Source organism: Arachis ipaensis, chromosome B1 (genome assembly GCF_059453495.1).
Source record: "Arachis ipaensis isolate K30076 ecotype BB chromosome B1, ASM5945349v1, whole genome shotgun sequence".
In the NCBI taxonomy this organism is placed as follows: domain Eukaryota; kingdom Viridiplantae; phylum Streptophyta; class Magnoliopsida; order Fabales; family Fabaceae; genus Arachis; species Arachis ipaensis.
The window spans coordinates 43,016,878-43,030,041 of NC_142436.1; the positions used below are offsets into that span (position 1 = coordinate 43,016,878).

The 13,164-nt window shown below is 37.0% G+C and overlaps 1 protein-coding gene and 1 non-coding gene across 2 annotated transcripts in view; one reads left to right on the forward strand and one right to left on the reverse strand.

Moving 5' to 3' along the window:
- Positions 1 to 12,039, forward strand: part of LOC148576359 (protein DJ-1 homolog D-like) — a 28,342-nt gene extending 16,303 nt beyond the window's left edge. Inside the window, exons 2-5 of the mRNA XM_088502709.1 lie at positions 9,294 to 9,370; positions 10,555 to 10,903; positions 11,824 to 11,876; positions 12,019 to 12,039. Coding sequence (XP_088358835.1) covers positions 9,294 to 9,370; positions 10,555 to 10,903; positions 11,824 to 11,876; positions 12,019 to 12,039 — 500 coding nt within the window. The remainder of the gene's footprint in view (positions 1 to 9,293; positions 9,371 to 10,554; positions 10,904 to 11,823; positions 11,877 to 12,018) is intronic.
- LOC148576361 (small nucleolar RNA R71) lies at positions 1,713 to 1,820 on the reverse strand. Its single transcript, XR_015904512.1, has one exon. It is a non-coding gene; the product is annotated as a small nucleolar RNA R71 (small nucleolar RNA).
- Positions 12,040 to 13,164: the final 1,125 nt, after the last annotated feature.

A 13,164-nucleotide genomic window follows, 5' to 3' on the forward strand; every position in this document is an offset into this window, starting at 1 on the left:
AGAAAGAGCCTCTGCACGTGTAACATTCAAGCTCAGCCCAAGCACACACCAAGTGGGCCCCGGAAGTGGATTTATGCGTCAATTACTTACTTCTGTAAACCCTAGTAGCTAGTTTATTATAAATAGGACTTTTTACTATTGTATTAGACATCTTTGGATTATATTTTGATCTATTAATCACGTTTGGGGGCTGGCAAATCGGCCATGCCTACCCTCTATTCACTTATGTATTTTCATACGGTAGAGTTTCTGCACTCCATAGATTAAGGTGTGGAGCTCTGCTGTTCCTCAAAGATTAATGCAAAGTACTACTGTTTTTCTATTCAATTCAACTTATTCCGCTTCTAAGATATTCATTCGCACTTCAACCTGAATGTGATGAACGTGACAATCATCATCATTCCCTATGAACGCGTGCCTGACAACCACTTCTGTTCTACTTTAGATTGAATGAGTATCTCTTGAATTTCTTAATCAGAATCTTCGTGGTGTAAGCTAGATTGATGGCGGTATTCATGAGAGTCCGGAAAGTCTAAACCTTGTATGTGGTATTCCGAGTAGGACTCTGGGATTGAATGACTGTGACGAGCTTCAAACTCGTGAGTACTGGGCGTAGTGACAGACGCAAAAGAAGGATAAATCCTATTCCAGTATGATCGAGAACCTCAGATGATTAGCCATGCTGTGACAGAGTATTTGGACCATTTTCACAAGAGGATGGGATGCAGCCATTGACAAGGGTGATGCCTCCAGACGATTAGCCATGCAGTGACAGCGCATCGGACCATTTTCCAGAGAGGATCAAAAGTAGCCATTGCCAATTGTGATGTCCTTACATAAATCCAGCCATAGAAAGGAGTAAGACTGATTAGATGAAGACAGCAGGAAAGCAGAGGTTTAGAGGGACGAAAGCATCTCCATGCATTTATCTGAAACTCTCACTGAGGATTTACATATGTATTTATATCCCTATTTTATTATTAATATTCAAAAACTCCATAACCATTCTATATCCGCCTGACTGAGATTTACAAGATGACCATATTTTGCTTCATACCAACAATCTCCGTGGGATAGACCCTTACTCGCGTAAGGTTTATTACTTGGACGACCCAGTGCACTTGCTGGTTAGTTGTTCGAAGTTGTGATAAAAAGTTGAGATTACAATTGAGCGTACCATGTTGATGGCGCCATTGATGATCACAATTTTGTGCACCACTGATCCTGAACCTGAAAGGACTCTGAAGAGGAAGCTAAGGGAAGCTAAAGCACAACTCTCTGGAGAAAATGTGACAGAAATTTTCGAAAAAGAAGAGAACATGGCCGAAAATAATAACAATGCAAGGAAGATGCTTGGTGACTTTACTGCACCAAATTCCAATTTACATGGAAGAAGCATCTCAATCCCTGCCATTGGAGCAAACAATTTTGAGCTGAAACCTCAATTAGTTTCTCTGATGCAACAGAACTGCAAGTTTCATGGACTTCCATCTGAAGATCCTTTTCAGTTCTTAACTGAGTTCTTGCAGATTTGTGATACTGTTAAGACCAATGGGTTTGATCCCGAGGTCTACAGGCTTATGCTTTTCCCGTTTGCTGTAAGAGACAGAGCTAGAGTATGGTTGGACTCTCAACCTAAAGATAGCCTGAACTCTTGGAATAAGCTGGTCAAGGCTTTCTTAGCCAAGTTTTTTCCTCCTCAAAAGCTGAGTAAGCTTAGAGTAGATGTTCAGACCTTCAGACAGAAAGAAGGTGAATCCCTCTATGAAGCTTGGGAGAGATACAAAGGACTGACCAAAAAGTGTCCTTCTGACATGCTTTCAGAATGGACCATCCTGGATATATTCTATGATGGTCTGTCTGAGCTATCAAAGATGTCACTGGACCATTCTGCAGGTGGATTCATTCACCTAAAGAAAACGCCTGCAGAAGCTCAAGAACTCATTGACATGGTTGCTAATAACCAGTTCATGTACACTTCTGAGAGGAATCCTGTAAGTAATGGGACGCCTCAGAAGAAGGGAGTTCTTGAAATTGATACTCTGAATGCCATATTGGCTCAGAACAAAATATTGACTCAGCATGTCAATATGATTTCTCAGAGTCTGAATGGAATGCAAGCTGCATCCAACAGTACTCAAGAGACATCTTCTGAGGAAGAAGCTTATGATCCTGAGAACCCTATGGAAACACCTATAATCCCTCATGGAGAAATCACCCAAATCTCTCATGGAAGGATCAACAAAAGCCTCAACAAGGCTTTAATAATGGTGGAAGAAACAGGTTTAGCAATAGCAAACCTTTTCCATCATCCACTCAGCAACAGACAGAGAACTCTGAGCAGAATCCATCTAACTTAGCAAATATAGTCTCTGATCTATCTAAGGCCACTTTAAGTTTCATGAATGAAACAAGGTCCTCCATTAGAAATTTGGAGGCACAAGTGGGCCAGCTAAGTAAAAGAGTCACTGAAACTCCTCCTAGTACTCTCCCAAGCAATACAAAAGAAAATCCAAAGAGAGAGTGCAAAGCCATTGATTTAACCATCATGGCCGAACCTACAAGGGAGGGAGAGGACATGAATCCCAGTGAGGAAGACCTCCTGGGACGTCCAGTGATCAACAAGAAGTTTCCCTCTGAGGAACCAAAGGAATCTGAGGCTCAACTAGAGACCATAGAGATTCCATTGAACCTCTTTATGCCCTTCATGAGCTCTGATGAGTATTCTTCTTCTAAAGAGAATAAGGATGTTACTAAAGAGCAAGTTGCCAAGTACCTTGGTGCAATCATGAAGCTGAATGCCAAATTATTTGGTAATGAGACTTGGGAAAATGAACCTCCCTTGCTCACCAATAAACTGAGTGATCTGGATCAACTGATATTGCTTCAGAAGAAACAGAATCTTGGAAAGTTCTTAATACCTTGTACCATAGGCACCATGACCTTTGAGAAGGCTCTATGTGACCTTGGGTCAGGGATAAACCTCATGTCCCTCTCTGTAATGGAGAAACTGGGAATCTTTGAGGTGCAAGCTGCCAGAATCTCATTAGAGATGGCAGACAACTCCAGAAAACAGGCTTATGGACTAGTAGAGGATGTGTTAGTAACGGTTGAAGGCCTTTACATCCCTGCTGATTTCATAATCCTAGACACTGGGAAGGATGAGGATGAATCCATCATCCTTGGAAGACCCTTCCTAGCCACAGCAAGAGCTGTGATTAATGTGGACAGAGGAGAATTGATCCTTCAACTGAATGAGGACAACCTTGTGTTTAAAACTCAAGGATCTCCTTCTGTAACCATGGAGAGGAAGCATGAAAAGCTTCTCTCACTGCAGAGTCAATCAAAGCCCCCACAGTCAAACTCTAAGTTTGGTGTTGGGAGGCCACAACCAAACTCTAAGTTTGGTGTTGAACCCCCACATTTAAACTCTAAGTTTGGTGTTGGGAGGTTCCAACCTTGCTCTGATTATCTGTGAGGCTCCATGAGAGCTCACTGTCAAGCTATTGACATTAAAGAAGTGCTTGTTGGGAGGCAACCCAATGTTATTTAATCATTTTTATTTTTTCTTTGTTATTTCATGTTTTATTAGGTTGATAATCATGTGGAGTCACAAAAACTACTGAAAAATCGAAAACAAAATGAAAAACAGCATTGAAAATAGCACACCCTGGAGGAAGGGCGTACTGGCGTTTAAACGCCAGTAAGGAGCATCTGGCTGGCGTTTAACGCCAGAACAGAGCATGAAACTGGTGTTAAACGCCAAAAACAAGCAGCAGTCTGGCGTTTAAATGCCAGGATTGCACCCAGAGGAAAGCTGGCGTTAAACGCCAGAAACAAGCATTAGACTGGCGTTTAACGCCATAAACATGCACCATACTGGCGTTCAACGCCAGAAACATGCTATAGACTGGCGTTGAACGCCCAAAACAAGCAAGGAAGTGGCGTTTAACGCCAAAAACATGTTGTAGTCTGGCGTTAAACGCCAGGATTGCATATATAGGGCGTTTTACACGTCTAAAAGGTGCAGGTATGAGAAATCCTCAAACACCTCAGGATCTGTGGACCCCACAGGATTCTCTCAGGATCTGTGGATCCCACAGGATCCCCACCTACTTCTTCTCTCCTCTTCACACCTTTTCATAACTCTCTTCCCCGGATACCCCTCACCAATCAACTCGATCACTCTTCCCCATCACCTCTTCACCAATCACATCCATCCTCTCTTTCTCAAAAACCCTATCTACCTTTACATTCAAAATAATTTTCCTTCCAAACCCAACCCTAAATGGTCGAACCCTAAACCCCTCCCCACTCCTATATAAACCCCCCATTCCCTCTTCTTTTTCACACAACAAAACCCTCTCTTCTTTCCCTTGGCCGAAACCATCTCTCTCTCCCTCTCTTCTATTTTTCTTCTTCTTCTACTTCTTTCTTTCTTCTTTTGCTCGGGGACGAGCAAACATTTTAAGTTTGGTGTGGTAAAAGCATAGCTTTTTGTTTTTCCATAACCATTTATGGCACCTAAGGCCAGAGAAACCTCTAGAAAGAGGAAAGGGAAGGCAATTACTTCCACCTCTGAGTCATGGGAGATGGAGAGATTCATCTCAAAGGTCCATCAAGACCACTTCTATGAAGTTGTGGCCAAGAAGAAAGTGATCCCTGAGGTTCCTTTCAAACTCAAAAAGAATGAGTATCCAGAGATCTAACTTGAGATCCAAATAAGAGGTTGGGAAGTTCTCACCAACCCCATTCAACAAGTCGGGATCCTAATGGTTCAAGAGTTCTATGCAAACGCATGGATCACAAGGAACCATGATCAAAGTGTGAACCCAAATCCAAAGCATTGGCTTACCATGGTTCGGGGGAAATACTTAGATTTCAGTCCAGAAAATGTAAGGCTGGCGTTCAACTTGCCAATGATGGAAGAGAATGCACGCCCCTACACAAGAAGGGTCAACTTTGATCAAAGGTTGGACCAAGTCCTCATGGACATATGTGTGGAAGGAGCTCAATGGAAAATTGACTCAAAGGGCAAGCCGGTTCAACTAAGAAGGCTTGACCTCAAACCAGTAGCTAGAAGATGGTTAGAGTTCATTCAACGCTCAATCATTCCTACTAGCAACCAGTCTGAAGTTACTATAGACCGGGCCATCATGATCCATAGTATCATGATTGGAGAGGAGGTGGAAGTTCATGAGATTATACCTCAAGAACTCTACAAGGTAGCTGACAAGTCCTCCACTTGGGCAAGGTTAGCCTTTCCTCACCTCATATGCCACTTCTGTAATTCGGCTGAAATTGACATAGAGGGAGACATCCTCATTGAAGAGGATAAGCCCATCACTAAGAAAAGGATGGAGCAAATAAGAGATCATGGATCTCAACATGAGCATGAGGAAATTCCTCACCAAGAAATCCCTAAGATGCCTCAGGGGATGCACTTTCCTCCACAGAATTATTGGGAACAAATCAACACTTTCCTAGGAGAATTAAGTTCTAACATGGGACAACTAAAGGTGGAGCACCAAGAGCATTCCATCATCCTCCATGAAATTAGATATGATCAAAGAGCTATGAGGGAGGAACAACAAAGACAAGGAAGAGACATAAAGGAGCTCAAGAGCACCATTAGTTCTTCAAGAAGAGGAAGACGCCACCCTCACTAAGGTGGACTCATTCCTTAATCTCCTTGTTTATTTATTTTCCTATTTTTCGATTTTTGAGCTTTATGTTTATTTATATTTGTGTTTTATTACATGATCATTAGTGTCTAAATGTCTATGCCTTAAAGTAATGAACATGAATCCATCACCTCTCTTGAATGAAAAATGTTTTAATTACAAAAGAACAAGAAGTACATGGTTTCGAATTCATCCTTGAAACTAGTTTAATTATTTTGATGTGGTGACAATACTTTTTGTTTTCTGAATGTATGCTTGAACAGTGCATATGTCTTTTGAAGTTGTTGTTTATGAATGTTAAATATGTTGGCTCTTGAAAGAATGATGAAAAGGAGACATGTTATTTGATAATCTGAAAAATCATAAAAATGATTCTTGAAGTAAGAAAAAGCAGTGAATACAAAAGCTTGAAGAAAAAAAAAGAAAAAAAATGGCAAAAAAAAAGAGAAAAGAAAAAGAAAAAGCAAGCAGAAAAAGTCAAAAGCTCTTTAAACCAAAAGGCAAGAGCAAAAAGCCAATAGTCCTTAAAACCAAAAGGCAAGGGTAATAAAAAGGATCCAAGGCTTTGAGCATTAGTGGATAGGAGTGCCTAAAGGAATAAAATCCTGGCCTAAGCGGCTAAATCAAGATGTCCCTAACCATGTGCTTGTGGCGTGAAGGTGTCAAGTGAAAATTTGAGACTGAGCGGTTAAAGTCAAGGTCCAAAGCAAACACCAAGTGTGCTTAAGAACCCTGGACACCTCTAATTGGGGACTTTAGCAAAGCTGAGTCACAATCTGAAAAGGTTCACCCAGTTATGTGTCTGTGGCATTTATGTATCCGGTGGTAATACTAGAAAACAAAGTGCTTAGGGCCACGACCAAGACTTATAAAGTAGTTGTGTTCAAGAATCAACATACTGAACTAGGAGAATCAATAACACTATCTGAACTCTAAGTTCCTATAGATGCCAATCATTCTAAACTTCAATGGATAAAGTGAGATGCCAAAACTATTCAAGAGGCAAAAAGTTACAAGTCCCGCTCATCTGATTGGAGCTAAGTTTCATTGATATTTTGGGATTTATAGTATATTCTCTTATTTTTATCCTATTTGATTTTCAGTTGCTTGGGGACAAGCAACAATTTAAGTTTGGTGTTGTGATGAGCGGATAATTTATACGCTTTTTGGCATTGTTTTTACATAGTTTTCAGCATAATTTAGTTAGTTTTTAGTATATTTTTATTAGTTTTTAATTAAAATTCACATTTCTGGACTTTACTATGAGTTTGTGTATTTTTCTATGATTTCAGGTATTTTTTGGCTGAAATTGAGGGACTTGAGCAAAAATCTGATTCAGGCTGAAAAAAGACTGCTAATGTTGTTGGATTCTGACCTCCCTGCCCTCAAAGTGGATTTTCTGGAGCTACAGAACTCCAAATGGTGCGCTCTCAATTGCGTTGGAAAGTAGACATCTAGGGCTTTCCATCAATATATAACAGTCCATACTTTTAATAAGGATAGACGACATAAACTGGCGTTGAACGCAAGTTCCATGCTGCATTCTGGAGTCAAACGCCAGAAACAGGTTGCAAAGTGGAGTTAAACGCCAGAAACAGGTTACAAACTGGCGTTCAACTCCAAGAGAAGCCTCTACACGTGTAAAGCTCAATGCTCAGCCCAAGCACACACCAAGTGGGCCCCAGAAGTGGATTTCTGCATTATTTACTCAATTCTGCAAACCCTAGTAACTAGTTTAGTATAAATAGGACTTTTTACTATTATGTTTATATCTTTGGATTATCTTTAGTTTCATCTGGAGATCACGTTTGGGGGCTGGCCTCTCGGCCATGCCTGAACCTTCATCACTTATGTATTTTCAACGGTGGAGTTTCTACACACCATAGATTAAGGTGTGGAGCTCTGCTGTTCCTCATGAATTAATACAAAGTACTACTGTTTTTCTATTCAATTCAAACTCATTCCTATTCTAAGATGTTCATTCGCACCCAAGAACATGATGAATGTGATGATTATGTGACGCTCATCATCATTCTCACTTATGAACGCGTGCCTGACAAACACTTCCGTTCTACATGCAAACAAGCTAGAATGAGTATCTCTTATATATCTAATACAGGGGACCGAGTCCGAGATATTAGAATCTTCGTGGTATAAGTTAGAACCCATGGATGGCCATTCTTGAGATCTGGAAAGTCTAAACCTTGTCTGTGGTATTCCGAGTAGGATCTGGGAAGGGATGGCTGTGACGAGTTTCAAACTTGCGAGTGCTGGGCGTAGTGACAGACGCAAAAGGATAGTAAATCCTATTCCAGTATGATCGAGAACCGACAGATGATTAGCCATGCAGTGACAGCGCATTGGACCATTTTCACAGAGAGGATGGGATGTAGCCATTGACAACGGTGATGCCCTACATAAAGCTTGCCATGGAAAGGAGTAGGAAGGATTGGATGAAGACAGTAGGAAAGCAGAGGTTTAGAGGGACAAAAGCATCTCTATACGCTTATCTGAAATTCTCACCAATGAATTACATAAGTACCACTATCCTATTTTATATTTTATTTATCTTTTAATTATTAAATCTCCATAACCATTTGAATCCTCCTGACTGAGATTTACAAGATAACCATAGCTTGCTTCAAGCCGACAATCTCCGTGGGATCGACCCTTACTCACGTAAGGTTTATTACTTGGACGACCCAGTGCACTTGCTAGTTAGTTGTATGAAGTTGTGAAACATAATTAAGAACATGAACGTGCGTATTGAGTTTTTAGCGCCGTTACCAAGGAAGAAATGATCACGATTTTGCACACCAGAAGGGGAGAGAAGAAAAGAGAGAGAGAAGGAGAGAGAGGGAGGGAGAGAGAAAGAGAGAGGGGGGGAGAGAAAGGGAGAGGGGGAGAAAGAGAGAGAGAGGGGGGAGAGAAATAGGGAGAGAATGAGAGAGAGAGAGGGGGAGAGAGAAAAATATAAAAACTAACTTTATATATGTTAAAAGTTAAAACTAGTTTTAGCCTATGAACCAGTTTAAACTGGTTTTTCTATTAAAACTGGTTTTATTTTTATAAACTGGTGCACTGTATTGTAAACTGGTTTAAAACTACTTTCTTATTTGACAAAGTAGTTTAATTAGTTCAGTTTCTAAACCATTTAAAATGGTTTAGTGCAGTTTCAGTTCAGTTTATGAAAAAACTAAATCATAAACACCCCTAGTAATACATAAAAAAATTAAACTAAAAAGTAATAAAAAGTAATAAGTGTATGCTTTTTTAATAGTTTGGCATACAAATGCAGTTAATTCTCTTCTGTTTTATAACTAGTAATTAAATATGTCATATAAGAAACTGAGTTAAGTGTATTTAGAATATTATTTGTGCACTTCTTTAGCTGTACATCCGTTCCAAATATGGATGCCAGTAGTTCTATCATTCTCAGTTCTTCCTGAAAAATTTTGTGCACATATATATCCAAATCAGTTAGATATATCTATGTTAATGAGTTACAAAATATAAATCTGATTAACTTGTTTTTAAATTATTGTCAACAAGTATAGACTTTTCTGGCGTGTCCTTCTCTTGTGGTTTTTCTGCTGATATATAATTCAGATTCAGATTTTATCTCAGTTGAAGTAAGTAACCAAACAATTTCTTCTAGTTCTATTCACATTGATAATTTGGATAAGGTGAGCTTTTTATAGCCCTTTTATTCTGTTTCTTCTGAACTTTCAGCTTTGATTAATAAGACTAATTTCTTGTTACTAACTTATATTTTTCTGGACTTAATCAGAACTGTACCTTTAGTTTATGGCTTGTTCATTATTTCAGATACGTCACTTATTTAATTGATCTGCATTGATTTATTTAATTGCTCTATAGAGATAACCAATGTGCATTGACACTTTTGCTTTGATTTTTCTACCTTATTCCTAATTTTTCTATATGCATATCTATTATGGTTGAAATAATTTGCGTATCTTGAATGCTCAATACATATGAGACTAGTTTCTACAAATTGATTTATGAAAATACACATTGAAAAATAGTGATTTTGCAAAACCCTGTGTCTTTCAAGTGGGATTGAACAGATTCTACACACCTAATTGATTTTTTTACAAAACCAGAAAATTCATATACACCTAATTAATAGTGATTTTTCCATCAAATATTGCATGTTGTTACTGTTTGATACTAACAATATACAGAATCAACTTATTGTATATAATTTAGAAGTTTGTTATATTAGATATTTCTTTTACTGTTGAAAATATATTAAAATTTAATTTTATGTTGATTTTTTTAATTTTTTTGATGCCCTGAATTTCATTTCCTTTTTGATATTCAATATTTTGACAAATTGCCATGGTTTATAATCTATTGATACTTGCCTTTTTCATGCTTAATCTATGTGATTTAGAGATATTTTAGAGCTGACTAAGGCTTTTAACGTGAAAGAGACTGAGGCAAAGGCATATATATTTGAGATCCAGATTACTTTCCTTTCTCCAATACTAAATGAACTGCAAAAGTAAGTGAATATGGTCTTAACACTTCTCTTTTCAAATGATTGTTTACTTAATTCCAAATTATTGGTTAAGCATATCAAAGTATGCAAACATAGAACCATTATCTAATGAATAGCTAGGATTTTGCACCTAAATAGAATAGCTAGTGTTTTTTATCTTTTCTCCCATAACTTCTTTCCTTTCACGTGTTAGTGTCCTTATGTTTGCTAATAAAAGCATTTCTTCCCACCAGACTTCAATTGATACTGCAAACTATGACGGGGTGATGTTACTGAGTGGAAGAGTCTTTCCTTTCACGTGTTAGTGTCCTTATGTTTGCTAATAAAAGTATTTCTTCCCACCAGACTTCAATTGATGCTGCAAACTATGACAGGGTGATGTTACTGGGTGGAAGAGCGCCAGAGTATCTTGCTCATGATCCTCTTGTTGTGGCACTTGTGATTAAGTTTTTCAGTTCTGAAAAAGCACTTGCTTCCATTTGCCTCGGACAGTTGATTCTAGCGGCTGCAGGTGTAGCCAAAGATCACAAGTGCACCGCTTTTCTTCCTGTTAAACCAGCATCGGTTGCCTCTGGTGCTCATTGGGTTGAACCAGATACCATGGCAACAACAGTGGTGGATGGTAATCTCATTACTGCCGCCACTTATGAAGGGCACTCTGAATTTATTCAGTACTTTGTAAAGGCACTAGCAGGTAAGTGGCTCCAACAAAAAAATCTCTTTTTTTTGTAGGGTATGTTCAAATGATTTTCAGGCACACAACTGATAGGGACTTAGTACTTAGGACACTAAGATCTTTGTTTATTCTCTTTTTTTTTATTTATTTTAATGTTAAACTTAATTTATAATCCTCTTTATATTCATTGATACATGAAAATTAGTAGTTTAGACTTTAGACATGTTTCATTTTTTTCTCTATTGTTGAATGATTGTTCAATTCGATAGTTGGATCTATTATTTTATGTACTAATATACTGTAGCATTATAATGCTTGTGAATCTTTAGAACGTATTTACTGTGCTTTGCTAGAATATTTTTTAATTTAGTATAATTGTGTATTTATTTTTATTTTATAATATTTAACTCATTTAATTAAAAATACAAAATTATATATGTAATAATATTATTAAATATTATATTGTACAAAAAATTATTAGAATATTATATATATATATATATATATATATATATATATATATATATATTAAAAAAACAATAAGGAACCTAAGGCTACACTTATAAAAAAGTAGCCATGGTATACAATGTGGCTACGCTTTATAAGTGATGCAGTAGCGTTGAAAAACGTAGCCTATTCTGGCAAAAATGGAAGCTGAAAAGCATAGCCTTTGGTTCTGGACAACATCACTTGAAAAGCGCACCCTATTCCCAAATGCCAAAAGCGTAGCCCTTGGTTCAGAAAAGCGTAGCCTTTGAGAATAGGCAACGGCTGAATAAGAATCACCCCAAAAAGCGTAGCCGTAGGCTAGAAAGCGTAGCCGTAACCTAAGGCATCATTTTTTTCCACTTTTGGCTACACTTTTTAAGTGTACCTGAATGAGTTTTTTTCTTATAGTATTATTCACTTGAAATGGGTAATTATCCGTTTTCATGCAGAACGGGATCTTGAGTGGGGCAGAACGGGTCAAGTTTGGATAATATCTGCTCTGGTATATATGTATGTAATATATATAAAATAATTAATAATATTATATTATATTTAAATTTTTATTTTAATTTATGTTATGTATGTAATGATAGTTATATAAATTTTAAAATTTAATTTTATTTATTGTATTTTAATAATTATAGGGACGGATAAAGAGAGGGTGAGTTAGGATTCAAGTTTTTACTACCTCTAGATAAGAGTGGGACGAATTCTATGCGAATTATTGTAAAGATTGAAAGAGATCGAATAGGACAAAAACCCTCCTTCTACTCACTCCATTGCCACCGCTGCTTGTGAGAATCAATTTTTTTCAAACGACCATTTTATTTAAAATACAATCGATTCTTTTCTTCTAGGAGTAAATTTTTCCATTGAGAGGTTAATTCTTTCATTGGAAAACGCCTTGTTTAAATATAGTAAAACAATATGGGAATCAATTATGAGAACTATGGTATTGATTTTTTTCTCCGTTTTTACCATTATGCATGTTTTAAAAAATATTAAGACTAGTGTTTTTCAATACCTTTGTTTATGAAACAATTTCACACATCTTTTTATGAAAATTTGCAGTTACAAAAATATTTTAACATATATGAGAGGAATACTTAAGTTTTTTGGAGTATGTAATTTTATAATATTATTAAAATTTTTATAAAAAAAAATTGAATTTGATCCGATTTTAAAAAAAATTTGACATTAGACAAATAAAATAAAAAAATGCTCACACAAAACTTAAAAAAAAAAAGAGACTTTTCGGTGTGTACTTTTTTACCTATTAACTTATTGATTCATATATCTCGTCAGATTAATTTAAATTTTTAGAAAAAATAATTTTATCATATAAAAATTTACTGTTATTATTATTATAAGTCATCAAATCAAATATGCTGGTCTAATTAATTAGGCTTTGTCTATTATATTGTAGAATTTGCCATATTCAAAATCAACAAAGTTTTTCACTGATGACCGAAAAGGAGAGAGGGAATGTTTACCGCGTACTAATGTATTATTATATAAAGAGTAAACTATCATTTGTATCCACAAAAGTTGAAAACGCTGACATATCTACCCATAGAAAAAAGAAATTACCATTTGTACCCATAAAAAATGATTTTTACAAGCAAAATTATCCAAACTCTAAAAAATTATCTAAAAACCCCAAAATACCCTTATCATTACCACTGCTACCATCATCCCCCATCTCTCTCTTCGCATCACATGAACACTCTCCGATCTAACCTCCATTTCTCTACTACAAACCACCTCTGCCACAAACCACCTCATTGTCA